The sequence below is a fragment of the Lemur catta genome, chromosome 1 (genome assembly GCF_020740605.2).
Source record: "Lemur catta isolate mLemCat1 chromosome 1, mLemCat1.pri, whole genome shotgun sequence".
NCBI classification, from domain to species: domain Eukaryota; kingdom Metazoa; phylum Chordata; class Mammalia; order Primates; family Lemuridae; genus Lemur; species Lemur catta.
This window is the reverse complement of record NC_059128.1, coordinates 40,941,382-40,968,581: the sequence shown is the minus strand read 5'-3', so window position 1 is coordinate 40,968,581 and position 27,200 is coordinate 40,941,382. Positions and strand designations below refer to the sequence as shown.

The 27,200-nt window shown below is 43.7% G+C and overlaps 1 protein-coding gene and 1 pseudogene across 2 annotated transcripts; one reads left to right on the top strand and one right to left on the bottom strand.

Moving 5' to 3' along the window:
* The first annotated feature begins 10,832 nt into the window (after positions 1 to 10,832).
* On the top strand, positions 10,833 to 25,938 carry LGALS3 (galectin 3). 2 transcript variants are annotated; one of them, XM_045566758.1, is made up of 6 exons: positions 10,833 to 10,956; positions 17,821 to 17,842; positions 18,493 to 18,840; positions 20,571 to 20,659; positions 23,627 to 23,792; positions 25,633 to 25,938. In XM_045566758.1, exons 2-6 carry the CDS (start codon positions 17,825 to 17,827, stop codon positions 25,786 to 25,788), a joined length of 777 nt encoding a protein of 258 aa, XP_045422714.1. In that variant the 5' UTR covers positions 10,833 to 10,956; positions 17,821 to 17,824; the 3' UTR covers positions 25,789 to 25,938. The 2 variants fall into 2 exon arrangements, with proteins under 2 accessions (XP_045422714.1, XP_045422706.1); XM_045566750.1 differs by lacking the exon at positions 10,833 to 10,956 and adding an exon at positions 15,587 to 15,602.
* Positions 24,107 to 24,202, bottom strand: LOC123631148 (annotated as a pseudogene).
* Positions 25,939 to 27,200: the final 1,262 nt, after the last annotated feature.

Sequence of the window (27,200 nt, the reverse complement as noted above, 5' to 3'; positions counted from 1 at the left end):
TGTCATCCAGGGTACCAACTCCGACTGATTGGTAGTGGCTGCCTGGAGCACTGTGTTGAAAAGGGTTCCAAGGCAGCAACTGACCTCAGCAAAAAAACGCACTATGCCCAGTTATCAGTTCTGCCTTGGGTGGTGGAATGCATGTGGTGTATTTTCCATCTGGCTCCAAACCTTCACTAGTGAGCAAATGGAAACGAACCTTTCCTGTTCCCATTGCCACAGCCCTGAACACTCCCTTTTACTCTATTGCTCTTCTCCTTTCTGACTCTCTCTTCCCTTTCACTCATCCAGCCCTTGTATTGTCCCTCTAAAGCAAAGCCCTCATACTAGGATTAACCACATGGCATTAAAGGCCATTCAGAATCTGACCACAGCACCCCTCCTACATCATAAGCCCTGTGCGCTCCCAGATCAGGCAGGATAGCATTGTGGTTCACAGCATGGACGCACGGCCTCCCTGCCTGGTTTCAAACCCCAAATCTGACACTTACCAGTTGTGTGACCCTGATCAAGTTATTTGACTCTGTGCCTCAGTTTCCTCATCAGCAAAATGAGGAGAATAATCATACCTATCTCATAGGTTATTGTGAGGATTAAAGTATAGAAAATGCCTAGAATAGCTCCTGGCATGTGCTAAGTCAAAGTCCACCCTTATCATAGCTGCCACACCTGGCTCTCCTCCTCCACTGGCTTTGCTCAGGCTATTTCCATTGGCCCTGCCCCACCTTCCCCCACTCCCAGGAAGAATAAATTGTTCCCTGCTCTGTCCTTCATAGTACATGTCATATTCCTCTCTACTTTAGCAGTTATCACGTCGTGCTGCAGTTAGTTTATATGTGTGTCTGATCCAATAGTTGAGGCTCCTTGAGGGCAGGGAACATATCTGTGTCCTCTACTTCTATCAGAATGTCTGGAGAACAGTAGACACAATTATGTCTGAATGATGAATGATGAATGAACAGATGGATGGATGAATTGGCAGCAAAGGCCAATGGGTACTGGGTAGTAATATGAACACCCATAGCAAGTAAATTTCTTCTTAATCTTAGATCAGTACATCTCCAGGAATCAGTGACCCAGTTCTGACTTTTTCTTTGCCCCCATGAAGGGCTTTTATTAACTCAGATGTAACAGAGCTTATTCTCATCTCTATAATATAAATTGCACTTTTTCTGGCCTCATTCCTTCCCCACCTCCAATTCTATGCTAGGTATAGAATAAACAAATGGAAGCTCCCCATTTGCTTGTAAGGCCTTTGACCTTTCCTCTCAATGGGACCTGAGCTGGTGGTGCTGAGGTTTTCATGATCATGAATGTCATTGCTGCTGATGGTAACGAGATAGTTGAAGAGCTCTGACTTAACAAATTGGATTAGAAGGAATTAGCCCTCTTGTGAAAAATACCCACCTCCGTTTACTACCTCACACTCTTGGCATGATTTAGAATATGCTTTGTAGTCAACAGACTTCACAGTTTACAGTAAACAGCCAAACTTAACCACACGCTTCCAGCTTCTCTGTAAGGTTTGCAAACAACCTTTGTCTGCCCTTGTTGGTTCAGAGCACACGGCACGCCCTTCAAAAGTGCAGAGAGGGGAAAATCCTCTATGTTATCTGATTTTCTGAACCAAACCAGATCTGTCCAGCTCATTCCACAGAGATATTTATGGTTGCCAGCTAGCAGTCACATTGAAAACATGCGCGGCACATTGCCAATGCGCAGATCTGGAAGGATCTCTGAGCAGAAACCTGCCAGTCCTGTTCTACCCCACCCTGCCACAGCCCTGGCAAGCCCACGGTCTGTTTGTGCTGTGAGCTCTCCTCTGCTGTCTCCAGTGTAACAGGCTGGCGGGGTCTGACCGTTCCAGTTTTAGTGAAAGTCTGGGGCAAATCCCTATCGAGCAAGCCTATGTGTTCTTGGGAGAGGAAGAAAGAGTATGATTTTGAGGTACGGGAAAGAGGAGGACAGAATCTGCTGAGGGACAGGTGGAAAGCGGAATGACAGTCCTGGAGGATGCCATAGGTGGAGGCCAGAACTCAGGAGAACCGGCTGAAGCGAAGACCAGAACAGCGTGGGTCCGGCCAGGCCTGAGCTGACAACAGCCGGCCGGGCTGGGGAGGTGCAGCCCAACACACCAGGTTCCCAGAAAAGACTTCCCACTGAGCTGTGGGTGAGCAGTGTGGCGAGTCAGTGGGGAAATCCTGGAACATGAGTCAAATAGCGTAACCATGGCGACAACACTGCAAGCCAGTTCTCTCCGGCTCACGTGGCCACCGGCACACACGCAGGACCCGGCCTCCGCAAGTCAGGTGGCCTCCAGCGAGGGCTCCTGAGGTCTACGTTCTGAACGGAGGCTCCCGGGTGTCAAGTGACAGAGACCAGTGTCAGCAAGCCTAGGCAGAAAAAGGATGTTAAAAAGATGGGGTGGGGGCAAGAGAGTCACAAAATCCAAAGGCAGAAGTGAAAAGAAGCCTCAGGAATTTAGCTACTTCAGGATTCTCTGTGTGACCGGCCCTTCCCTCCGTGCAGCTTTTTTTTTTTTTTTGAGACAGAGTCTCACTTTGTTGCCCTGGCTAGAGTGAGTGCCGTGGCATCAGCCTAGCTCACAGCAACCTCAAACTCCTGGGCTCAAGCAATCCTCCTGCCTCAGCCTCCCGAGTAGCTGGGACTACAGGCATGCGCCACCATGCCCGGCTAATTTTTTCTATATATCTATTTAGCTGTCCATATAATTTCTTTCTATTTTTAGTAGAGACGGGGTCTCGCTCTTGCTCAGGCTGGTCTCGAACTCCTGAGCTCAAACAATCCACCTGCCTCAGCTTCCCAGAGTGCCAGGGTTACAGGCGTGAGCCACCTTGCCCGGCCACCGTGCAGCTTTTGATCCATCTCTGCAGAGCAGCTTTCCCTGCTCGTCCTTGCTCACGCCAGGTGTGTGTTGTCCCCAGTCTCCCTGGTGCAGATGTGGCTGCACACCCTCAAGCTCCCAGGCGAGAGAATCCAAATGTTCCGCCTGTGTCAGGAGTTAGCTCCCGCTTCTCCCAACTCCAGCTGGGGTGACAGTCACGAGGTGCCAACACGGCTGCCGGGGCCACCTTGTGAGGATGGCAGGGAGGGGATTCTCAGAGAAGTGGGCAGAAGACAGCCGGTGGGTGTGTACTGTGTCACACGTCCCTGTGGCCTCTTGCAGTGTTGCTCTTGCCATTTCCTCTTTCTCGGCTGTTTACAGGGCAGCCTTTTCTCATTATTTAGGTCTCACCTCAAATACCACCTTGGAGAAATCTTTGCTGACCACACTAGCTGAACTAACAATCAGTTCCTCCCCACCCCTTCCCAGTCCTTCTCCGTCACGGGCTGCACTGTGTCCCCCTCAGATTCATATGTTGAGGTCCTCAGTGCCTCAGGGTGTGACTGTATTTGAAGATAAAGCCATTAAAGAGGTAATTAGGGTAAAATGAGGCCATATACGTGGGCCCTAATCCAATGACTGATGTCCTCATAAGAAGAGGAGATTGGGACACAGGCATGTCATAGGGAAGACCACGTGAAGACGCAGGGAGAAGATGAACATGTATAAGCCAAAGAGAGAGGCCTCAGAAGAAACCAACCCTGTTGACACCTTGATCTTGGACTTCTGGCCTCCAGAATTATGAGGAAGTAAATTTCTGTGGTTTAAGCTACTCAGTCCATGGTACTTTATTACAGCAACCCTAGCAGACTAGCACATTCTGTATCCCTTTTCCTAGTTTTATGTTTCCTGGAAGAGGCAGATTAGGGCTGGGTGTGGTGGTTCACGCCTATAATCCTAGCACTTTGGAAAGCCAAAACAGGAGGATCCCTTGAGGCCAGGAGTTCAAGACCAGCCTGGGCAACATAGAGAGACCCCGTCTCTACAAAAATTTAAAAATTAGCTGGTTGTGGTGGTGTGCACCTGTAGTCCCAGCTACTGGGGAGGCCGAGGCAGGAGGATCCCTTGAGCTCAGGAGTTTGAGGTTACAGTGAGCTATGGCCACTGCACTCCAGCCTGGGTGACAGAGCAAGAAGACCTTGTCTCTGAAAAAAAAAAAAGCAGGGTATTGCTGCAGAGTGGTCAAGTGCACACAGTCCTGGGTGCATCTGCATCTAGGGTAGCAGGAGTGGCCTTAGCCATGATAGGGCCTGGTGGGCATGACAGCTGCCCTGTAGACGAGATAAGTGGCTGTGGGGGGAATGTGGGTTTTGGTGGTAGCTAGCGCTGCAGACAGGCCTGGGTTAGGCTTGAAGGACAGACAAGGATGGGCTGAGGTGGCCAGGGCCAAAGCTGGGCTGGAGAAGGGGCTTTCCACCTGCTATGGCACCTGGGACACCTCTTGCTCCCTAACGCCATTGGCTTCGCCATCCAAGAAAAGAGTCTCCTTCTAAGTAAGTTATGGCTCTCACTGCACCCCCTGAGGGGCTCTAGGTGCAGCCCAGGTGGCAGCACCTTGTAAGCCAACATTTGGCACATCACTACCGCCAATCCCATTTCATTTGTTGACCAGGTTCTAATGAGTCCATTCATTTAGTGAGCTGGAAGGAGTGGGTTTTGCGAAATGGTTGAGGCATATATTAGGCCCCCAACTAAACATCTCAGAAATGAAGGAGTATGTGCAGACAACTGGAAATAGAAATAGAAAACAGCCACAATCATTTTGTTCTGGAACTGCACATTTCTCTGTCTTCAAGGCAAAAATTGTGTCCTCAGGACACCCAGCCTGTCCTTTAGTCCCTAAGTCTGCCAGCCACATATTCCACATTTCTCAGAATCCGATAGACCAAATGTCCTGATGCCTGACTCAGCTTCTCACTTGTCACCCAGATGTGTGGACACCACATAGACACAGACAGAATCACCAAACTTGCCTTGGGTTCCTCAGGGTCCAAATGTGAACCTTGAAAGCTGTCTCGGTTTTCTCTTTTCTGGCTGTTCCTGTATTCTGCTGTCTAAAAAACTTCATATCAATGTAGTTTTGTTTATATGTAAGAGCTTCAGCTTTTGTGAGACATTCTTTCCTTATCTGGCCCACCATAGTGCTAATTTCTGGGAAATTTCTCTTCCTTTCTGGCTTGTTCCAGGTTCGCCCACACTTTTTATATTTCAATAATTCTCCTATTCTCTCTCTATCCTTCATTTCTAATTCCATTTCATTATTGAAAAAGTGACTCTAAAAAAGTGGCTCTACTTTCTCCTCCAATTTCTTTCCTTCTTTCTTCCTCTATCTTTCCTTCCTTCATTCCTTCCCACCCTTGAAGACTTTTCCTTTTTGCTCTCATCTTCATCTCCTGCTATCTCCTGCCTCTCTCTAACTGAAGTTCTTTTTATCCAGGGGATTTCTGCATTGGTAGAAATCAGCCACACCATTGCTTGAGAGCTAGTATGGGGCTTGTCCTTTATTTCAAATAGCACAATGATCTGTACATAGAAGTTATTCAACAGTTTTATTAGAATATGTTTTACACTTATCTTAGAAGAGCTATAGAGCTTTGGGTTGGGTAGTAATGAACCATTTACTGCATGTGTACAAATTGTAAATTTCCAAGCACACCCTGATCATAGCAAGAGCCCTTTGTTAGCTTTATGGGGCATGAAGTTAACATCAAAGGGCTCACAGGGATGTGCAAGTGAGGAAGTAAGACAAAAGGATGTCCGATCAGACGATTAGGTCTAAGTAAACCCACTAAATAGCAAGGGCACAAGGTTTATCTATCCCTGAAGTGACCAAAGATTACTAGGAGGAAAGGCAAGAGTGTGACTTATCCGTTGACTCCATAGAAACACACTGGGCTATCCATTTTTCTTAGTACCAGTGGCTAGCTCTCTAAGGGCACCACGCCCGGCCATGTGGCCTCATGACTCAAAGTCTAAAGATTTATAGTATCTTCCTAAGAGGCAAAGGGCATTCCTGTGGGCAACTCCTTTTTAATAACCCCAGGTTAGTCATTTACTGTGATGATCCATTCAAGTAAATTGATTGCCAGGCTACCTCTTCAGAGAAGAGTTTCTATTTTCATAATTAATCCCCAGCCACACTGTGACTTCTGTGAACAAGCTTAGAGGGGACAATGACGCAAGAACAGTACTAGCTACTAAGGCACTTTCAAAGTTATCCTAGAGAAAGACAGCTTCTCAATTCCATCCAATGAGTCTTTCACATGGACATGTCCCTCCTGTGGTAGAAAACTAACAGTGGAAATAATTCATCTTTACAATATTAATTAATTGGTTATTGTAGGGAGTACAGGAATTATTTAGGAACCAGATGACATCTGGTTTTCTCCATAGTTTACATAAGCCTGCCCTGTAAGGATTCTTTTGCTCAGTGTTTTTCTAGACACTAGTCTAGACACTTGTCTAGTTGTAAGAATCAAGTCTTTTTTTTTTTTTTTTTTTTTTTTGAGACAGAGTGTCACTTTGTTGCCCAGGCTAGAGTGAGTGCCGTGGCATCAGCCTAGCTCACAGCAACCTCAAACTCCTGGGCTTAAGCGAGCCTACTGCCTCAGCCTCCCGAGTAGCTGGGACTACAGGCATGCACCACCATGCCCGGCTAATTTTTTCTATATATATATTTTTAGTTGTCCAGATAATTTATTTCTATTTTTAGTAGAGACGGGGTCTCGCTCTTGCTGAGGCTGGTCTCGAACTCCTGACCTCGAATGATCCACCCGCCTCGGCCTCCCAGAGCTAGGATTACAGGCGTGAGCCACCGCGCCCGGCCTCAAGTCTTTTGAATTCTGTTCCTAGACACAAATCAAGTTGGATAAGTAACTTAATTTCCCTGTGTCTTAGCCTGTTCAAGCTGCTATAACAAATTACCATAAACTGGGTAGCTTGTAAACAACAGAAATGTATTTCTCCTGGTGCTGGAGTCTGGGAAATTCAACATCAAGACCAGCAGATTTGGTGTCTGCTGAGGGTCTGTCTGCTTTCTGGTTCACAGAGGGCACCTTCTCACTGTGTCCTCACATGGTAGAAGGGACAAGGGGTCTGTCTCAGGCCTCTTTTATAAGGGCACTGATCTCATTCATGAGGGCTCTTCCCCCATGACCTAATCACCTCCTAAAGGCCCCACTTCTTAATGTGGGGCCTTTACTTTCTTTTTATTTTTTATTTTTTTTGAGACAGAGTGTCACTTTGTTGCCCTGGCTAGAGTGAGTGCCGTGGCGTCAGCCCAGCTCACAGCAACCTCCAACTCCTGGGCTCAAGCAATCCTTCTGCCTCAGCCTCCCCAGTAGCTGGGACTACAGGCATGCGCCACCATGCCCGGCTAATTTTTTTTTTTCTGTATATATTTTAGTTGGCCAGCTAATTTGTTTCTATTTTTTAGTAGAGACAGGGTCTCGCTCTTGCTCAGGCTGGTCTCGAACTCCTGACCTCGAGCGATCCACCCCCCTCGGCCTCCCAGAGTGCTAGGATTACAGGCGTGAGCCACCGCGCCCGGCCTAGGGGCCTTTACTTTCAACATGTGAATTTGCGGGGGGACACAAACATTCAGACTGTAGTGCTCTGAGAGTAAAAATGAGACAATAATACTAATCTATTTCTTCCAAGAAAAAGACAAGGTGAAGTTAAAAGGAGAGTATATGTAAACTGAATTTCCTATGCAAAATGTATCAGAGATTGATACATTATATCAATGCAAAATATATCAGAGATTGTCTGATTGCTTCATACAGAGATTGCTTTGAGACTATGTCTATTGATCAAAAATAAGCATCAATTTTCAGTCAGTTCCCTAGGGAATAGACATTAAAAAGGGCTTGCTTTTGTATTTTACAAAGGTAACAACCTATTAATTGAATTCTTTGCTCATGAAATTTCTTATCATCTTTAATGGACATTACATAGTTAACTAGAGGGAAAAGCATTGAAAAGGATAAAATCAATTAGCCCACGTGATCATACCATGAATTGATTAACTTAGCAAATATTTATTGAGTGCCTACTATGCACCACATGGATCCATCAGTGAATAATACAGCAAAGAACTCTGCCCTCTGGGAGGGGAGTGGGAAAAAGGCAGGGGTGCACCAACAATAAACACCAGATGTAGTAAATAAGTAAATTCTATAGGATACAGGAAGTTGATAAATGCTGTGGAAAGAGGAGGAGTTGGAATAAGGTGGAAAGAGTTGACTCATGGAGAAGTTGTCAATCAAGGAAAGACTTGAAGGAGGTAAGAGGGTTAGGAGATAGCGGGAGAAGAGAGTTTCAGATACAGGGAATAGCCAGTGTGTGATGCTAAGTCAGGAGTGAGGCTTGCATGTGGAAAGGGACAGTTGGGGGGCCCTATTGTGGGGGGGCAGATATCAGCAAGGAGGAGGGTAATAGGAAGGTCAGAGTTAAACTCTAAAATGTTTGCTTCCTTCTTTAATTTTCTCTTAGTAGCAATACAGCTTTATATATTACATATTTGTTGTTCTCTGACAACGTAGAATTGATCCTAAGTAGCCAAGATTATCAGGATACTTGGGTCACTTAACATAATTTCTAAATTCATACGAACATTACAGCCCATTGTGAATCATATTTTTTTTTTTTTTTGAGCTGGGGGTTTCACTATGTTGCCCAGGCTTGTCTCTAGTGATGCTCCTGCTTCAGCCTGCTGAGCAGCTGAGATTACAGGTGTGTACCACCACATCCAGCTCAATCATACCTTTTTAAAATCATTACATGTTTTAAAACCATGTACCTTATTTTATATTTGGTAAAATATAATTCAGACTTTCCATTAATTACCAGCCTTCAATCACATTGTATCAATGAGATTATACCACATTTCCATTTTCCATTTTGGTTTTCTGAGTTAACCCATTGCCCAAAACATAGAATGTGTGTAACTATATCACAAAGTTACATCACAACCCCCCATTGGCCAATTCCAGCTAGGCCTCCTTTGTCCCACTGAGGCTATTTATAGGCTTCCCACAGTCCTGTTCTTGCATGAGCAGGGTCCCTCCCCAGCCCCTCTCCTGCTCAGTGTGCACCCTGCCCCAGTGGCCTAAGGGGATCCTCTCTGTGCTAACAAACAAGTGTGTCAGCCCCTGTCAGCTGCAGTATCTGCCGTGTCCCTGCTCCTCTGCTTCCACACCCGTTGGGAAATGTTCACTACCTATTTGAGGGAACCTCCCAGTGGCACTGCCAACGGTCCTCCCTGGTAAGAGTGCTAACATCTGCAAGTCTGCCAAGAGCCAGCACAACCCTGGCCTATGTGCAGAAGGGAGAAGAAGGGCTGCCTCACACCTAAGGGCTTATTTTATCACTGAGGCCTAAATGCTGCGTCTCTCAAAGCTGTTCACAAAGACAGCCCCATTCCTCTCTCCCTGGGGCTCCAATGCAGCAAAAGAGGCTAGACTAAGATTGGTTATGACATCCCATCCCTGGTCCTCTGTCCTTACTCCATTCTCTGGCACCAAATCCCTTCCTCCTCTAGCCAAAAACCCACCAACTCCCAGACATACCAGTTCTAGCAGACACAGAGGCTTCTCTCACATATGCTATCTGCCAGACACAGAACCCGAGTTTGGGAGAAGAAACTGTTCCTCAGCATTGCAGCATTAGAGTTCAAAGAGCAACTCAGCTCCTCAGTTCTTCCAGAGATAATTTCACCTTGTGGGCAGTTATTCTTCCCATTTCTGAATGGTCCCTACCACCTTCTGCTAAATCTAACAACTTTTGGTGGCATATTGTTGATGTCCTTGCCTGCCTGCCTGCCTCCCTTCCTTCCTTCCTTTGATTTGGTTTTGTTTTTTTCCTCTGTCAGTTGAATAGTGAATATCCCATTTCCAAAGGCATATTTCTTGGACACTGACATACTTTCAACTTTGATCTATGTTATGATCTTGGTCATATCTAATTCTCTATGCCTATGTTTTCTCATCTCTAAAATGGGAATAAAAATACCTACCCCTTATATGTATATAAAGAATTAAGCATAGTACAGGCACATAAGTGCTTGAACATTAACTGTTATTATTATCCGAACTTTCAAAAAATCCATCTTGGACATCCTTAACCATTTCACTCAGTCATTACCCAGCTAAATGCTACCAAATGAATAGCACCTCTCCTGCAGGCACAGCTATTTGTTGTAACAACCTTTCACAAAGTCATAACTTTGTCTTATTCCTGCTTTTACCAAAAGTGCTTAGATTTAACTATTTCCTGCCTAGAAGGACTCTCCCCAGCCTTTGAGAAAACAGACTTCCTAGGAAGGGATTCATTATTTCTTTCACTCATTCATTTAACATATATTTATTGAGAACTTACCAGGCACCAAATGCTGGGTAGATGCTAAGGGTGCCTTGGGGGGCAAACAGCTAACCAATTTAGGGCTTTCAGTCTGAGAGATGTGTACCCACTGCAAAGTCAGAAAGGGATGGATACCAGGACAAGAACATGGGGGCATCTCATCCAGCACCTCAGAAAACTTGACAGGGACCCCACAGTGACACGAGTCACTGTGCACTTCTGCGAAAGGCTTTGGGTAAAGTAAATGAAGAAGGGATGAGACTGCTACGATTCAGGCAGAAAATAAGCAAACGCTGTTAAAACAAGCAAGGAAATAACACCGCCCCCCTCCCCCAAAGCGGCACACATTAAAAGCAGCCTTGCAGGCTCTCGGGCTCTTCGTCTTAGAAGTTCTCAGGCGACTCAGGGGAGAAGGCGGCGGGCAGACGGCCACAGCTCACGTCTGGGCCGGCTGGGGGCTGCGGGGGGCGCGCCCTTCAGCGCCACCCGCCTGGTCCTGCCGTCAGGAGCGTCCTGGGCGCCCCAGCCGCGGCGGCGCGGGGTCTGCGCGGCCTGGTCCCTGGGAGCGGCCGGGGTGGGCAGGGGCGCTGCTCCGCCCCGGGGAGGCGGGCCTGGCGGGGCCGGGCGTATTTGAGGCGCAGAGCCGCACCCCGCCGCCGCCGCCGTCCGGGACCCCGCGCGCGCCGAGTGTGGTGAGCGGGAGACGGGGAACTGGGGACCGGGACAGGCCGCGCGCGGGAGGAGGCTTGGCTGACCGGGACTGGGACAGGGCGGGCGGAGGGCGCGTGCGGGGCGGTGGGCAGCTCTGGGTCCACAGGCTGTGATTCTCCAGGGGTCTGAGATAGGGAAAGTTAGCAGCGCCTTACAAGATTGACATACACGTCCCCGGGGCGCCGGGTCTGCCTGCGGGAGCCAGGCCGGCCACAGCGCACCCTCCGCGGCGCCTCGGAGGCTCAGCCACCGGCTCGCCCGGGCCAGCAGCACTTCGTGGACGTGGAGTAAGCGCGCACCCACGATGAGCCACCTCCCAGTGGGCTAGGTCCCATTGCGAGGGGACGGTGGGTGGGCTCGCTTACCAAACCAAGCACCAATCTAGCTTGGTATTAAGAACCAGGTCACCCATCCCCAGTACATGGGACGAGGGCTGGGGGTGGTGAGGGAAATTGAGGGGTACTTCGTGAAGTCTCTATAGGGCGTCTCTGGGACCCATGGCTTGGCTGGCTCAGCCACTTCGGGGCCTCTGTTGAGGCTTCGTTTGGAGATCTTGCTGTGGGGCGCGAATCAGTTTTTTCACCGGGTCCAGCAGCGGCAGGGGCTGCAGCTGCTCTCTGAATGCTGACCCCACGGAAAATGGTGCTGCCCCAAGGCCTGAGTGGGCATGTGCCCGGCTTAGCAAAGACTACAAACTCTAAGCTTTTGCAAATCAAGCGCTCATCTCTGCCCAGACTGGCTAATTTGAGCAATAACGATCTCAGATCTGTGCTGAGGAAGTGTCAGGTATGGCAGAATGTTGGTCCCAGTGTGCAGAGCCCTGGGTGCGTGGTTGGGGCTTTTAAAACGTATTTGAGGGTTTTTTCTGAATTATCCGTTGCTCAGATGAAAATACTAAAACGATTGCACTCTGAGTAGGAGCTCAATGCCAGGGAGCTAGAGACACATGGGTTGAGGCTGTGACTTCGGCTTCAGCCTAACCCTTAAAGTTGGCAATTCTTATTCCAGATACTGTGGAATATTTGAAAAGTGACTCTTGGAAGTTGAGTTGCTGGACAATGAGGATGCCTGGACCTCAGTGATACAGTGTTTCTAGGATTCTGAGAAAGAAATGGCAGACAGGCTCAATCAATTCTGAAGAAAATGATGGTGATAAAATTAATCACTTGGGCACAGAGCATTTCATCAACTTCGAAAATTCTGATTTGTTTGCCTCAGGTTTATAAACCTTTCGTGGGAGGAAATTGTGTTTTCATAAAAGTTAAACTTTAATAATAAAAATTCACTTCTCTACAACAACAGTCTCCTTTTTAGACATTGACTTTGAATCTGTAGAGTAGGGTCTGTCATTCCAAAAATGGTCATGCCTTATCCTTGATCTCCGGGGGACCGGAGCTGCTTCCTAAATGCATAACATTTGGGGGTTATATTTAAAATCAGCACTTATTCCATATTCTGGGGTGAAGTCTGATGTTGGTGCTTCAATGTTTAGAGCTTAGAAGTGTTAGGCCTCTCTAAGTTACATAAGAAGCAAAAGAGAGTCCAGGTGTGGTGGCTCACACCTGTAATCAATCCTAACACTCTGGGAGGCTGACGTGGGAGAATCACTTGAGCTCAGGAGTTTGAGACCAGCCTGAGCAAGACCCGTCTCGACTAAAAATAGAAAAATTAGCAAGGCACTATGGCATGTGCCAGGAGGCTGAAGCAGGAGGATCACTAGAGGCCAGGAGTTTGAGGTTGCAGTGAGCAATGATGAGCCACAGCTCTCTAGCCCAGGTGACAGAGCCAGACTTTGTCTTGGAAAGAAAAAAAAAAAAGACGAGGAGAGGAGTACTGCTCTATGGACTGACCCCCAAAGCTAGTTGTGTTCAGGTAGAACAGGTGAATCTCACTCTGTTGAGGGGTCTTTAATCAATTATAGTTCACTGTGCTCCAAATATGCATGGGTGCATTAGAAAGTTTTTTTGCTTATTGCTAGTGAGGTCAAGAGGCCAATGTTGATCTCATCTATAATTTAGGTACATATTAGCCTAGAACCCTTATTAGCCAGACTCTAAATCTTCATTGCAACAGAGACCTATATTCATATAACTTGAGAACCTCAGGATGACCTTAAATAGCAATTGGCTTATAAACGTATGTATCTGAGATTCATGGTAACCAAACTAAAACATAATCTTTCTTTCCTGTGATCATTTGGGACACAGGCTCCTATTGAGGACAGCTGGGTAGCTGTTTGTGTCTAGTGCCTGAACTGGTTCTTCTCATTAAATTCTGAGTGGGTAACTGAAGAGCCAGCTAAGGCAATGCTTGCTGTATACTTCAGTTTGCTGTTGACTAAGTATCATGTGTTCTCTCTTGACTGCTATTCAGCTTTTCCATAGGGGAAAAAAATCAGTAACTGAGAGGCACAAAGTAACTTTATCTTTCTTGATGCCAAGGAACTATGATGAAAAAGAAATCCTAGAAAAGGACCCTTCTTCTTTATCCCAACTCAGCATCACTGAATTTCTCTTTGGAAAGAGGACTTTCTTCAAGCCCTGCTCTGTTTCAGTAAGGGCAGGAAGTTGACTGCCTGTCCTGTGTTCTTTGGAGACCTAGTGTAGGGTAGTAGTGCCCAGGAGTTCAGGAAATACGTTCATAGTCTATTTCCATTACAGCTTGTGTGAAGGTCGGGGGCTCCGTATGAGCAGAAATTTCAGAAGTATTCCTGGGAACCAAGACAACTGGATTGATTGCTTGGTGGGTGTAGAATAGTATAGTGCAGTGGATAGTTACTCTGTATTAAAGGGAAAAGCTACCAATTAATAGTCAATTAAAATGGTCTACATTTTAACTCATGTTTAAATTCCTTATTCTAAGGCTATACTGACCTACTTCTGGTAGGTGTTTCCAAATGTGGGGACTCAGGTATTATTTCTCTAGTTTACCTTTGATGAAATGTTTTCATTTTTCTATTTCGTTCTGGCTCTTCAAAATCCTCTGATTCTGGGAATACCAGGATGGAATTCACATATCTAGTACCTGTAGAGTCAGAAGATTTTTTACATTTGATTTTGTGTGAGTCTCTGTAAACTACTCATCAGAAAAGGAAAAAAAAAAGAAAGGAAATTTCAGGCAAGTAAGGAAGATATTTATCTGAGTAGATGTCTTTTTTGTTTTCCCTAAAGTTTTGAGGTTGCTTTCAAAAAAGCATCATCTATAACCCTTTTCAAACAAGAGATCTGATGGTTGGGAGTTGACATAATCAAAACAGTGCAGACCCAATTTTTGGAAAAGTACACATTATTGGTTAAAATGTGGTTATAATTAGCAAAGTGACTGTGCAAAATGGCATCCTTGTATTCAACATCACTGTGCACTGAATGAGTCACCCAGTTAGTTTTCTGACAAAAACACGATCTTATTTTTTAATTTGTTTGCGATTTCAGCATGTTATGTAGTTCTGGATGAATAAGCCAGAGAATTAATTTTTTCAATAAGTAATTAACACTTTCAAAGGACTATACTTTAAAATTTCACAATGTGAGGTTTTATATTAGGGTAAAATGAGCCTGAATTGGGAGTCAGGAGGCTTAGGCCCTAATCCTTGATCTGCTAATGACAGGATGACTGTGGGCCACCACATTAGCTTTCTGAGCCTCAGTTTCCTCTACTTTATGGTGGCAATGCAGTAGCTGCACCCCCTCTTATCCTCAGGGGATGTATACTGAGACCCCCAGTGGATGCCTGAAACTGCAGATGGGACTGAACTCTATATATACTATTTTTTTCCATCTGATAATCAAGCCTGCTACTAAGTGACTAATGGGTGGGGGAATATCTACAGCATGTATTTGCTGGACAAAGGGGATGATGATTCACCTCCCAGGCAGATTGCAGTAGACAGTTTAAGACCTCATTATGCTTCTTAGGATGGCACATAATTTAAAAATTATGAATTGTTTATTTCTGGAATTTTCCATCTAATATTTTCAGAACCCAGTTGACCTTGGGTAACTGAAACTGTCGAAAGTGAAACTGTGGATAATGGGGAACTACTGTGTTAATTTTCTCCTGTTACTCTCATAAGATTGTCATCAGAATTAGAATAGATAACGCATGTGAGAATGCTCTGTAAACTGAAAAGCACCACACAAATACCAGGTGGTGGTGTTCTAGTGGGCTGGTCTAATGTGTCCAGACAAAATCCAAATTGTCCTACAAAGCATTGTGTGAAACACAGGAAATACAGTGAAATCTGCTTTGTTTCTCAAATTTTACTTGGTTGGATTGGAAAATAAACATGCTTGAGCAGAGGCTTTGAAAAGAATAAATGTTAAATTGTAGAAATGCCCTCTGTGAATTTTTGGTTGTAATCAGCCTTTAAACACATCTTAATTTGATTGGAGTTATATTAAAACACTTTATAAGGCAAACAGCACAAATTTAGATAGTTTAAACAATTGAAACTGCCTTTTGTTTTTATTGACCTGTGTCTGTACATTTATGTAGGGATACACGTGCTAACTAGCTTCACTGGTAGTCCTAAACCAGGCACAGTTTTGCTCCCGGGGGATATTTGGCAATGTCTGAAGAAATTTCTGGTTGTCACAAGTTGGAGGGTGATGTGCCACTGGCATCTCAGGTATTGAAGCCAGAAATGCTGCTAAACATCCTACAATGCACAGGACAGCGACCCACAATATAGTATCCAACCTGAAGTGTCAATGGTGCTGAGGTTGAGAATAAGCTCCTATGCAATGGGCACATTTATTTACAAAGAAGTCAAAATGTTTATGATGTTATTGCTGGGTCTTTGGTATGTGCCCATCGGTGGAAGAGGAATGTGTAATCCACGGAACTAAACTCTCTGCCCACCCTGAAGTTCAAGATTGTTTCCTATCTGGAGCCCCAAATGAGAAAGGCTTTATTTTCTTAAGAAATTTCCTTTCTTTTCCTTTTCTATAACAACTTTTCTCTTGAGTTTTGCTTGCATTAGCAGCATAGTTTCCTACTGGGGACCTCCCACTTTTGCTTTAAAAGGTCAACAGTGGCTCACGCCTGTAATCCTAGCACTCTGGGAGGCCGAGGTGGGTGGATCATTTGAGCTCAGGAGTTTGAGACCAGCCTGAGCAAGAGAGAGATTCCATCTCTACTCAAAATAGAAAGAAAGTATATGGACAACTAAAAATGTATATGGAAAAAATTAGCCGGGCATGATGGCACATGCCTGTAGTCCCAGCTACTTGGGAGGCTGAGGTGGGAGAATTGCTTGAGCCCAGGAGTTTGAGGTTGCTGTGAGCTAGGCTGATGCCATGACACTGTAGCCCTGGCAACAGAGCCAGACTCTGTCTCAAAAAAAAAAAAAAAAGAGGAGAAATGCTCTTTGGAGCATTTTGGATTTTCAGATTTAGGAATGCTTAACTAGGTATATGCAGATATACCAAAATCTAAAAAAAATTAAGAAAATATTGAGATCCAAAACACTTCTGGTCCCAAGCATTTCAAATAAGTGATACTAAATTGGTATAAAATACCCAGCGTGTGTAAATGAAGGCACAGAGTAAGTCCTAGGAGTAGCTCTGCCTGTTTGAGTTTTTACGAAATTTAATATTTTGCATTTTTGGAACCTATCAAGTAGTTGATATTTATTGGACCCATTGGGGGGAATGCTATTGTTTAAAATGATTGAGTAAATGTCACAAGTGGGCAAATCAAGGAGAAAGAGATTCTGATTGTTTCAAGGTCCAGGTAATTTTGGCCATAGCACAGGTGATCCTGAGCGTAGGAAGAAGTCACCCTGGCTGCAGAAGCCAGAAGCTGCCCTCCTCCCCTCACCACAGGAGCCCCTGCAGCCGCTGTACAGCCTCTTGTGCTTTTGGAGACTTGGCACTGCGGAAGGAGCGAGAGAAAGCAGGATTGATGTCTCAAGACCACCCCTGTGGCACTGGGCAAGGCAAACCCCAAAATATCTTCTTCCATGTTGCCTGCCGTTTTTTTTTTAACCTTAGTTTCCAAAGATTTTATTTGGAATACAGAGTATCTTAAAAAAAAAAAAAAAAAAAAGCACTTCCAAATCTCACCTGTCCTTGAAAGTTTAGCTCCAACACCACCTTCCCTTCCCCTCTTAGAAGTAAGCTCTCCGGGTTTAAACTCCATGGCACACAGTCTGGCTCACAGCATCGATGACTTGTTATTTCCATGAATGCCTGTCATCTGCCCTGCTGGACTGTGGGCCCTTTGACCGTACAGATCTATTTATCTGTACACCCAAACCGGAGCCCACAAAGTGCCTGGCCCAGAGAAGGCATAACTGTGCGTAAATGAAAGAATAAATAATGGAGCAGCAGCTGTGTCTGGAGGTCATTGCCTTTCCTATCTCAGTAGGGGTCAGTCAACACTGCTTTCCTTCAAAAACCCAGAGTGGGGCTGTTAGTGGGAACAGAGGGGAGGTGGGCAGTACTAACACACTGAACCCTTTGTAAGGGTGGCGGAAGGAGTACAGGAAGGCGGGTGAAGGAGAGCCAAAGGTAAACCGTGATTGCATTTGTTACCTAGGAAGGGGGCAGAACATTTTCGTCCTCCTCCTCCTCCGTCATGCATTGTATGGCCTCTTACTCTCAGGATTCAGAACACAGGCTGGTGTGATCAAAGTGGAAATTTATGAGTTAAATAGAGTTCGGTAACCTAGCCAGAAAGCATCCCCACCCCTTGGTGAGATGTTTTTATGGTTCCACACTATTGACTTAGGCATAATGCCTGTAGATTGACTAGAACTGCCCAGTGAAATAGCGGTGATGCTCAATTTAAGTGAAATCTTTCAGGACCAAATGATAACCTCTCTCTTTCTTTTTCCCCCTCAGGAAAATGGCAGACAGTTTTTCGGTAAGTGTTTCATGTCTGTTTTCTTACCCTCATAGACATCACACATAGGTTGAAGGGTTGGGGGGGTCTTGTTTTTACCACAACTTTCCCTTTCCCACTGCATAGCTTCTTTTGGCCTCACTTGTCCAATGAGGGCTTGTTAGCTGGAGCCTTGTTTCCAGTTTCCAGCAGCAGATTTGAGAAGGAAGCCAGGCAGAGAGAGGCCTGGGACTTCCTAACAGTAACAGTTTCACCAAAAGGCCCAGAAGAGAGTAGACTCTGCTGGCAGGAGCTAAGAAATCCTCTGAGCAGCAGGAAGGGACATGCAATCTGAGCACGTTGATGTTTGTGATTGTTTTTCCCATGTTGATTAGAAAGTTTGTGCTATAGGTAGAGAAGAGCTAGCTCCTGACTTGAGCAAATTACAAAAATGCATCCCCCCAATCTGAGATGATGGGAGGCAAGAATAAAATGAAAAAGCATATGTAATCCCAAACTCTAATGTTAGTCTTTGAAACTCAGAACTATTAGTAGGTGGAATAAAGCTTACTGATATGAATTTCATACCTTAATCATATTTCTCTGCTTCTTAGAACATATATTTGTTTTCCTAAAAATTCTGTTTTTGTGAATGTTTTCTATCCTGTAATTGCTTATGTCTTTCTTTCCAGCTTAATGATGCGTTATCTGGGTCTGGAAAGCCAAACCCTCAAGGATGGCCTGGTTCATGGGGCAACCCGCCTCCTGGGGCAGGGGGCTACCCAGGTGCCTCCTATCCTGGGGCCTACCCTGGGCAGACACCCCCAGGGGCCTACCCTGGGCAGGGGCCTTATCCTGGGCAGGGGCCTCCTGGTGCCTACCCTGGCCCTCCACAACCTGGAGCTTATCCCGGACCACCTGCACCTGGAGGCTACCCGGGGCAACCAGGCGGGCCTGGGGCCTACCCACCTCCTGGACAGCCCAGTGCTCCCGGAGCCTACCCTGCTGCCGGCCCCTATGGCGCCCCTGCTGGACCACTGGTAAGATGGAATCATTTCATGTACTTGGTGTGCAGAGGGCTTCAGGGAGACCCATAGCTTTTAAGTAGACCCTTAGAGCCACTTCAAGGACCAGCCATGGGTGTATGTTGGGCCACTAGAAAAAAAATAAGTGTTTATATTGAGTTTAGTGTGTGTGCTGTTACTATAAAGAGAAGGTAATGTATCTTTTGAATGCATTGATAAAGCTGCCTTAATATAAATGGAGTTAAGATTGCAGTAATGGGGGAAAGTTTTGGTTATTCTAACACTTTGCTGAGTACATAACATGTGCCAGCAGTATGCATCTACCTGGATTATCTCATTTAACCCCACTACTGCTCTATAAGATACTGTTATTATTCTCATTTTCCACATGAGGAAATGGGGCAATAGAGAAGTTGTATGACTTGCTCAGAGTCATTGAGTGAACATGTGGAGGAACCAAAGTAATCTGGTTTTCAAAAACCTTCTAAAGGTAATTTGTGACCTAAGGACTGAATTTTCATGCAAATTAAAACACATTTTGGTAAGTGAATTCTAAATGTAAAACCTAACTCTGTGGGGGATCCAGACACATCTCAGTCCCAGATCCTTCCCTTTCAGATTTATAGACTAGTTGGGAGACAACATATAAATCCAAGGAAAGAGCTAAAAAACAGTGTGGCATTCAGTGTCATCTCCTTTTAGGTCAGTTGAGAGACCTCAGAGAAAGCCTTAGGGGAAGTGGGTGGCATTGAGCTGGGCCTAGACCAGAGATGGTCAATTGCAGACAGTGGGGGACATGAAGGCTGTGGAAAGGAACAGGCAGATGCGAGAAAGATTGCAGAGAAAGAACCCTGGGAGCTAGTGATTACGTGTTAGGAGTCAGAAATGACTCTGGGTTTTTAGGTGGGGCAACTAGAGCACCAGCAAAATTTTAGCCCAAACTGGGAACTCAGGAACGGGAACTGATTGGGGAGGGTCAGGGGAGACAATTCCAGTTCACACGTTTTGGATTTGAGGCACTAGTAGCAAAGCCAGACAGGAGGAAGTACAGGACTACTGCAGATCAGAGCTAGAGATCAAAGACTTGGGTGACATTTGAACCCAGGGGGAAACATTATAAAGAGAAGAGACCACATGTAGACCTTTGGGGATATTCACTGCACCTTGAACATAGATGGCCAATAAATATTTGTGGAATGAACTGTATTAACTAAAAAGTGTTCATTCTATAAATATTGACTATCTGCCACATACAAAGCACTCTGCTGGTGCTGTGTGAGTACAGCATCCAGAGCATACGAAAATCCAGAAGCCTCAGAATGTGACAAGATGCCTACCCTCAGGGAGTAGAGTAACTACAGTGAAGTATGTTGTGTGACAAGAGTCTTTGCAGTCAACATTAACATTTTTGTGCCACTGCTAAGTCTAGCTTAAGCCTTTCAAAAAAAAGTCTACATAAATGAGTTATAGATTGGGACAGCCCTAGGAATGAGAGTTATAGTGTTACAAAAGCATATTTTCTGCTTTGGGGACCAATTAACTGACAGCATTATTTTCGATTATTATTTGTGCATGTATGTAGCCTAATCTCTCCGGGCCCTGAGAGTCTGGACTGATGGCTTAAACAAGCGTTATGTGTTTTTTGACGTGTATTCATAGTGATTGAACTTTAGCAACATCATTTTTTTTCTTTCCCCAAGAAAGCTTGACTTCTTATTGATACATACATACTTGTTTATTCCCAGACTGTGCCTTATGACCTGCATTTGCCTGGAGGAGTCATGCCTCGCATGCTGATAACAATTCTGGGCACAGTGAAGCCCAATGCAAACAGGTAAAGAGAGCAAAATTAACAAGGCTAACATATTTGTTGATTGGTTTTTGAATAAAGAATGGCCTATTTTGAATTTCAATAAGATTTTTTAAACTACATATTTAGAATCTTGGCTATATCCTCATATGGGATTATCTCATAAATCGACATGTGTTCCCACATAATCTAAGTGCCGGGGTCACTCACAGTAAATGGTAACACAGTCTATTCTGTATTTTGGTATGTATTATATCAGTTAAATTTCATGGTTGAAGGCAGGGCAAGCAAAATTGCTGTCCTCTTTTTATCAACAAAAGTGGGGTTCAGGTTCTACAGATGATAAGTGGCAGGCCTGAGAACCCCAGGTTTCTGAGTAGATACTATTTGCTTAAAGAGTTTGAAGAAATTCTACAAGTTAAAAAGTTCATCAAAATAAATCAGCTTTTGCCACTGGAACTGGTTTAGCTGAGGTGGGCTAGGATGGGGTGAGGATTTATTTATGAAAATTCCTGCTGATTTACGGCTATCCTGGGACACCCTGCCCTGGTTGTCACCACTGGATATGCAGTACTTACATATAATACAAAGAGGGTGAATGTCCTGAAGCCATCCGGTATGCCTGTCCCTGAGGTTAGTGGAACCACTAAAGCTCCTGCAGCCATTCATGATCCATGTCTCTGGATCTTAGAGTACATAAAATGTACACATTCAAGCCATGTACAGGGTTATTCAAGAATCCTTAAACAGCCTCTGTGTGTGTCACCTTGCTCCTGGTGAATTAACAGGAGCCACATCCTGTCACCAGGAGATGGACTCAGCTTCTGATCTGATAATTTTACGTTTAAATAGCCCATCCACTCCACCTCCAGCCAGCCTCCTCTGGTTCTGCATGGTGCTTACCACCCTAAGCCAACCCTTCTTTCCACGTAGCCTAGCCAACTTCTCTAAGCACAGTACTTCCCTGCATAATAAAGCTCATCTCACAGGAAATTACAAAATATATATATCCTCTGCCTGTGTCCATATGCATGCTTCCTCCCAACAAAATGTAGAACTTAGCCTACACACCTTATCCTGTGCACATAGCACTCCTGATTTGTCAATATTCCTTAACATCTGCTCTCCTCCTCCCACAACCCTTAACACACAGAACTGCACCAGTATGCTGGCCTTGTTAGGGTCATTGCACTGGAAAGTTTAATTCCAATAATGCTAGAGATGTAGACTGAGACTGTCACAAATTAAAACTAATGCTGACTGATATGGTTAAGGGTAGTAAGGTGAAAAAATTGTTGCTTAGTCCTGCAAATTCTGAGGAATTACATGAAAAAAAAAAGTGCTTAAAGGGCTGGGTGTGGTGGCTCATGCCTGTAATCCTAGCACTCTGGGAGGCTGAGGCAGGAGGATCACTTGAGGTCAGGAGTTTGAGAGCAGTCTGAGCAAGAGCGAGATCCTGTCTCTACTAAAAATAGAAAAACTTGGCCAGATGACTAAAAATAGAAAAAAAAAAATAGCCAGGTGTAGCATGCCTGTAGTCCCAGCTACTCAGGAGGTGGAAGCAGGAGGATTGCTTGAGCCCAGGAGTTTGAGGTTGCTGTGAGCTAGGCTGACACCACGGCACTCTAGCCCAGGCAACAAAGTAAGAGTCTGACTCAAAAAAAAAAAAAAAAACAACCTAAAAAAACGTGCTTAAGGTGACAGAGATAATACCTACTTTTTCCATAAAGAGGAAATATAGCCAAAAGATATGTAGTCAAATACAAATTCTACTGCTGTTTTTCCCTGTGAATTTAATCACTGGAAGATATACTTGTAGTTGAATGTGACTATTGCTGAGTGAATCAAAATACATGATCATTGTTAGTCTAGAGTGCAGACCTTGCTTTAAAACAAGAACACCAGCTGATTCTGGTGTTAGTGCTCTATGGAGCACACTTTGAGAAACCCAGGGATGGGGTTAGTCAAAGAGGACTTGTGTTTGTATTAACATCTGAGAAGAAACAGCGTTAAAAAGTTAAACTAGTATTTTCTTTTTTTTTTTTTTTTTTGAGACAGAGTCTCACTCTGTTGCCCGGGCTAGAGTGCCGTGGCATCAGCCTAGCTCACAGCAACCTCAAACTCCTGGGCTCAAGCGATCCTACTGCCTCAGCCTCCCGAGTAGCTGGGACTACAGGCATGTGCCACCATGCCCGGCTAATTTTTTTAGCTGTCCATATAATGTCTTTCTATTTTTAGTAGAGACGGGGTCTCGCTCTTGCTCAGGCTGGTCTTGAACTCCTGAGCTCCAACAATCCGCCCGCCTCGACCTCCCAGAGTGCTAGGATTACAGGCATGAGCCACCACGCCCGGCCTAAACTAGTATTTTCATTAGTTCCATCTCACATCATGGAATGTTTAACACATTTATTGTCATGCCTTTACAACTTAGCAACAGGATGCTGAACATTAACTGCATTATCTCATTCTTGCTGTTTTAGAGGAACTAGATTTCTAGTCAAGCATGAGGAAGCCAGGTATTTAATAGCTCTTAGTTATATAGTTGGCTTGCCTTTAAGAGGTATTAAAAGCAACCTGGCAGGGCAGGAAAGAGATAACCATTATCTATAGTAAAACATAAAGTGTCCTGAAAGTGGGCTCAATAAAAAAAAAACTTCTGTAAAAAAATCCTTGAAGGGTTTTCAAAAGTAGAGTCTGTAATCAGGGCATTGCCCAGCTGAGTGGAATGATGTGATCAAAGACAATGAGGCAAAAAAAAAAAAATTCAACACATATTGTCTTGCTCACCTTCAGATTCTATGGTAGGACACAGAATATTGGGCCTAGTATACTTTCCAGTTTGAACCCATTCTTGTTTACTTTCTGTTTAGAAATTTTTTCTATATACTGTATTATGAAATTATTTGCTTTTTAGAAAATTGTATGTTCTTCACTTGATGTAAGAATGCAACTTTAATTATTTTAATAACTCTGGTCTTTGGCTTAAAACAGAATTGCCTTAGATTTCAAGAGAGGAAATGATGTTGCCTTCCACTTCAACCCACGCTTCAATGAGAACAACAGGAGAGTCATTGTTTGCAATACAAAGCTGGATAATACCTGGGGAAAGGAAGAAAGACAGATGGTTTTCCCATTTGAAAGTGGTAAACCATTCAAAGTAAGTTACTGCTACTATTATATATTGACAATGTATATTTCTTGTGGGCAATCACTCTAAAACCACGATGCACTTGAAATGAATTTTTATCACCTGTGCTGGGGCACCTAACCAGTATATCTCCTCCCCACCCCAGGAAACCAGGCACAGCAGGCTGAGAACATAGCCAGGAGTGGCACACTCCCCAATTCCTTTCAGGCACCTCACCATCATCACTGTTGCTGCCCCTCTGAGTTTAAGCTTTCCTAGAAATGAAAAAAATATCTTTAATAAAATAGGCAGAAAGTCTTTTTAAATGGCATGATCTTTTTTACAAAAATATGGAATTTGCATATCATCCTTGCACAGGTGCCATGCTAATCTTCTCTGTATTGTTCCAATTTTAGTACATGTGCTGCCGAAGTGAGCACTAGGCAGAAAGTCTTTCTGATATAATTCTACTGAGACTTTGTTCCTTAAAACAACATAGTTAGCATGGCTATCAAAATTTTTTAAATTATAAAATTGTTTGTTTTATGAAAAGACTTACAGATTTTTTAATTAATGTAAAAGCCTCCCATCCTTTACCCCTTTCCCTATCTTCACAAAAGTTACAATTTGATGAGTATCTTCCTAGTATTTTCTGACATACAATACACTTTTATTTTTAAGCACTGCTTCAACAAATACTAGGTCCACAGCATTCAGTTAGGATTGAATATAGAGTAGTCAATGAAACAACTGACTGTAAGCTCCTCAAGGGCAGGGACAAATAAGGACCATATTCTAAATCTGGTGGACATCTTTCCGTATCAGAATATTGTTACTTAATAGTATTTCATTTTTAGATATGTGACAATAAGTACCCTACTGATAAAAATTTGGATATAGAAATACTCCAAACAAATGACCTGGATTTATTTATTTTACTAAAATATTGTAATAACCATCCTTATAAATCTTTGCTTCCTAGAAGCAAATCTTCTAGGAAGCTTTGCCTCAAAGAATATACATGTTTAAAATTTAGATAAAATATTGCCAAATTGCTGCTTCCAGTAGTCATCCACCAACTATTGGAAGAGTCCTGATTTTTTAGAAAATTTTATTTCTTTGAGACAGGGTCTCACTCTGTCATCCAGGCTGGAATGCAGTGGCATGATCATAGCTCACTGCAGCATCAAACTCCTGGGCTCAAGTAATCCTCCCACCTCAGCCTCCTGAATAGTTGGAATGACAGGCGCAAACCACCATGCCAACTAATATTTTTTTTAAGAGATAAGTTCTTGCTATGTTGCCCAGGCTGGTCTCCAACTCTTGGGCTCTAGCGATCCTCCTGCCTTGGCCTCCCAAAATGCTGGGATTACAGGCATGGACCACCATGCCTGGCCTCAAACCTGATTATTATCAGTCTTTGTAACATTTGCCACTCTAAGGGAATCCTGCTTTAGTGTTTATTTTAATTTTTACTTTAAGGTTTTTTCGGCCATACAAATTATTATTTAGGCAAATTATTAACCTTTTCCTTTATGGCTTCATTTATATGTATTCTAATAATTTTGTTGCTTCATCTTTTTTTGTTTATTTAAATATTTGAATAATCTAGGGTTCATTTTTGTTGTAAAGTTACTTTCTCTGGATATTACTCAGTTCCACAAATGCTGATAAAGATGGAATGTTGGACATCCTGAGCTCAGGCCAGACTGGTTTGAAATTAATGGGCATTTCTTTTATTTAAATTGACAAATAAACATTGTATCTATCGCATACAACATGTTTTAGAATATGTATGCGTAGTGGAATAGCTAAATTGAGTTAACATATGCATTACCTCACATAACAGTTTGTGTATGTGCCATTTCAGATACAAGTACTGGTTGAACCTGACCACTTCAAGGTTGCAGTCAACGATGCTCATTTGTTGCAGTACAATCATCGGATGAAACATCTCCATGAGATCAAAAAACTGGGCATCTCTGGTGACATAAACCTCACCAGTGCTTCACATGCTATGATATAATCTGAAATCAGCAGCAACCTTTTTTTAAAAATAAAATTGAATCTAAACCATATACATGTAAAAGCTTCATGTTCACTATGAGAGAAAAATTTTACATTTATTCATCAATATCCTTGTAAGTCATCCATTTAATAAATATTCTTAAGCTAAGAGTTACCTGTCTTTATGTTATTTAATTAGAGCAGTTTATTCTAGATAATACACAATGGAAAAAGAAATATGTAGCAATATTAATACTGTATTAGGACCTCCCAAAGTTTTCTATACTTGCTAAGTTTTTTTAAAGGAGAAAGTAAATACTACCCCGAAATTATCCTCTCTTCCAGAGTTTCATAGAAACTAGGAGATGCCACAGGGAGATTATTCTTTCATTTTCTTAAGGAAATATTAATACAACACATTCAGGAAATGAGAAAAGCAGAAAGTTTATGTACCCATAGATGACCTATGACCATTGACAATTGCTGTTAGGATTTCAAAAGAAATATACCAGAATGCTATTTTATCTCTGTAAACTATACTGCTGCTTTCAAATCAGTATTTGATACCAGTAGGAGACTATATATTTCCCTATAGGTTCTTTTGGTTTTTATGAAACCTCCAGATATGTAAAGGAAAAAGAAGTAGTATCTTAATTAGATATATAGTCAGCTTTCAAAATTTAATTGTTCCCATCACCATCATTCTAAATACCTTTCCCTAATATCAGCAAGCCCAAAGATTAATACAATTCTAAAATGAGGATGTGGTCACAGCATTTCATCTTATAGAAGGCCATACTGTTATTTTATCTATTATTGTTTCTACAAACCCATCTTCTCAAATCCTTTAAACTGGTAATTGTCAGAGGTTAGGTTTCCCAAGAAGCAAAGAGATTAGGATGCAAGAGATTTGTGAGGGAGTGTCCTTGCAATCAACACCTATAGGGACAAGGAAGAACACAACTGGGCAATGTCTTAGCCTACCTTAGGGGGAGTGCTGAAACTGAGATGACACTTCAGAATTGTGAGGGAGCCAGCCCTTTATATCCCCACTTCAATCAATCACTGAATACAGGATACCTGGGAAATGGTGTGACCTTGGGTAAAGTGGCTCTCTTCAGCTGAGGCAGCACAATACTCAGGGGATGACAGCTGAGGGCTGTCTGCCAGCAGTACTTCCAGCAGCTGAAGAATTTTTTGGCCCGAAAGAGGGATTTGGGCAGCACATCACATTTCTAAAACTATGTAACATTCTGGTCTTGACTGTTACCTACTCATATGATTAAATGGAAGAACATAGCTTTGGAGAAGAGAGAACTTGGTTTACACAAAATTGCTTAAATCCTCTGAGCCTTGGTCCCTTTGTCTATAAAACTTATACATCTCTTGCAGGGTTATGTTTGTAAAGTGCTGTCCTCAATAAATGTAGGT

Coding starts and splice junctions, on each gene's coding strand:
- LGALS3 (XM_045566758.1), top strand. Junction 18,841..20,570: donor GCGCCCCTGCTGGACCACTG/GTAAGATGGAAT, acceptor GTTTATTCCCAG/ACTGTGCCTTATGACCTGCA. Junction 20,660..23,626: donor GTGAAGCCCAATGCAAACAG/GTAAAGAGAGCA, acceptor GGCTTAAAACAG/AATTGCCTTAGATTTCAAGA.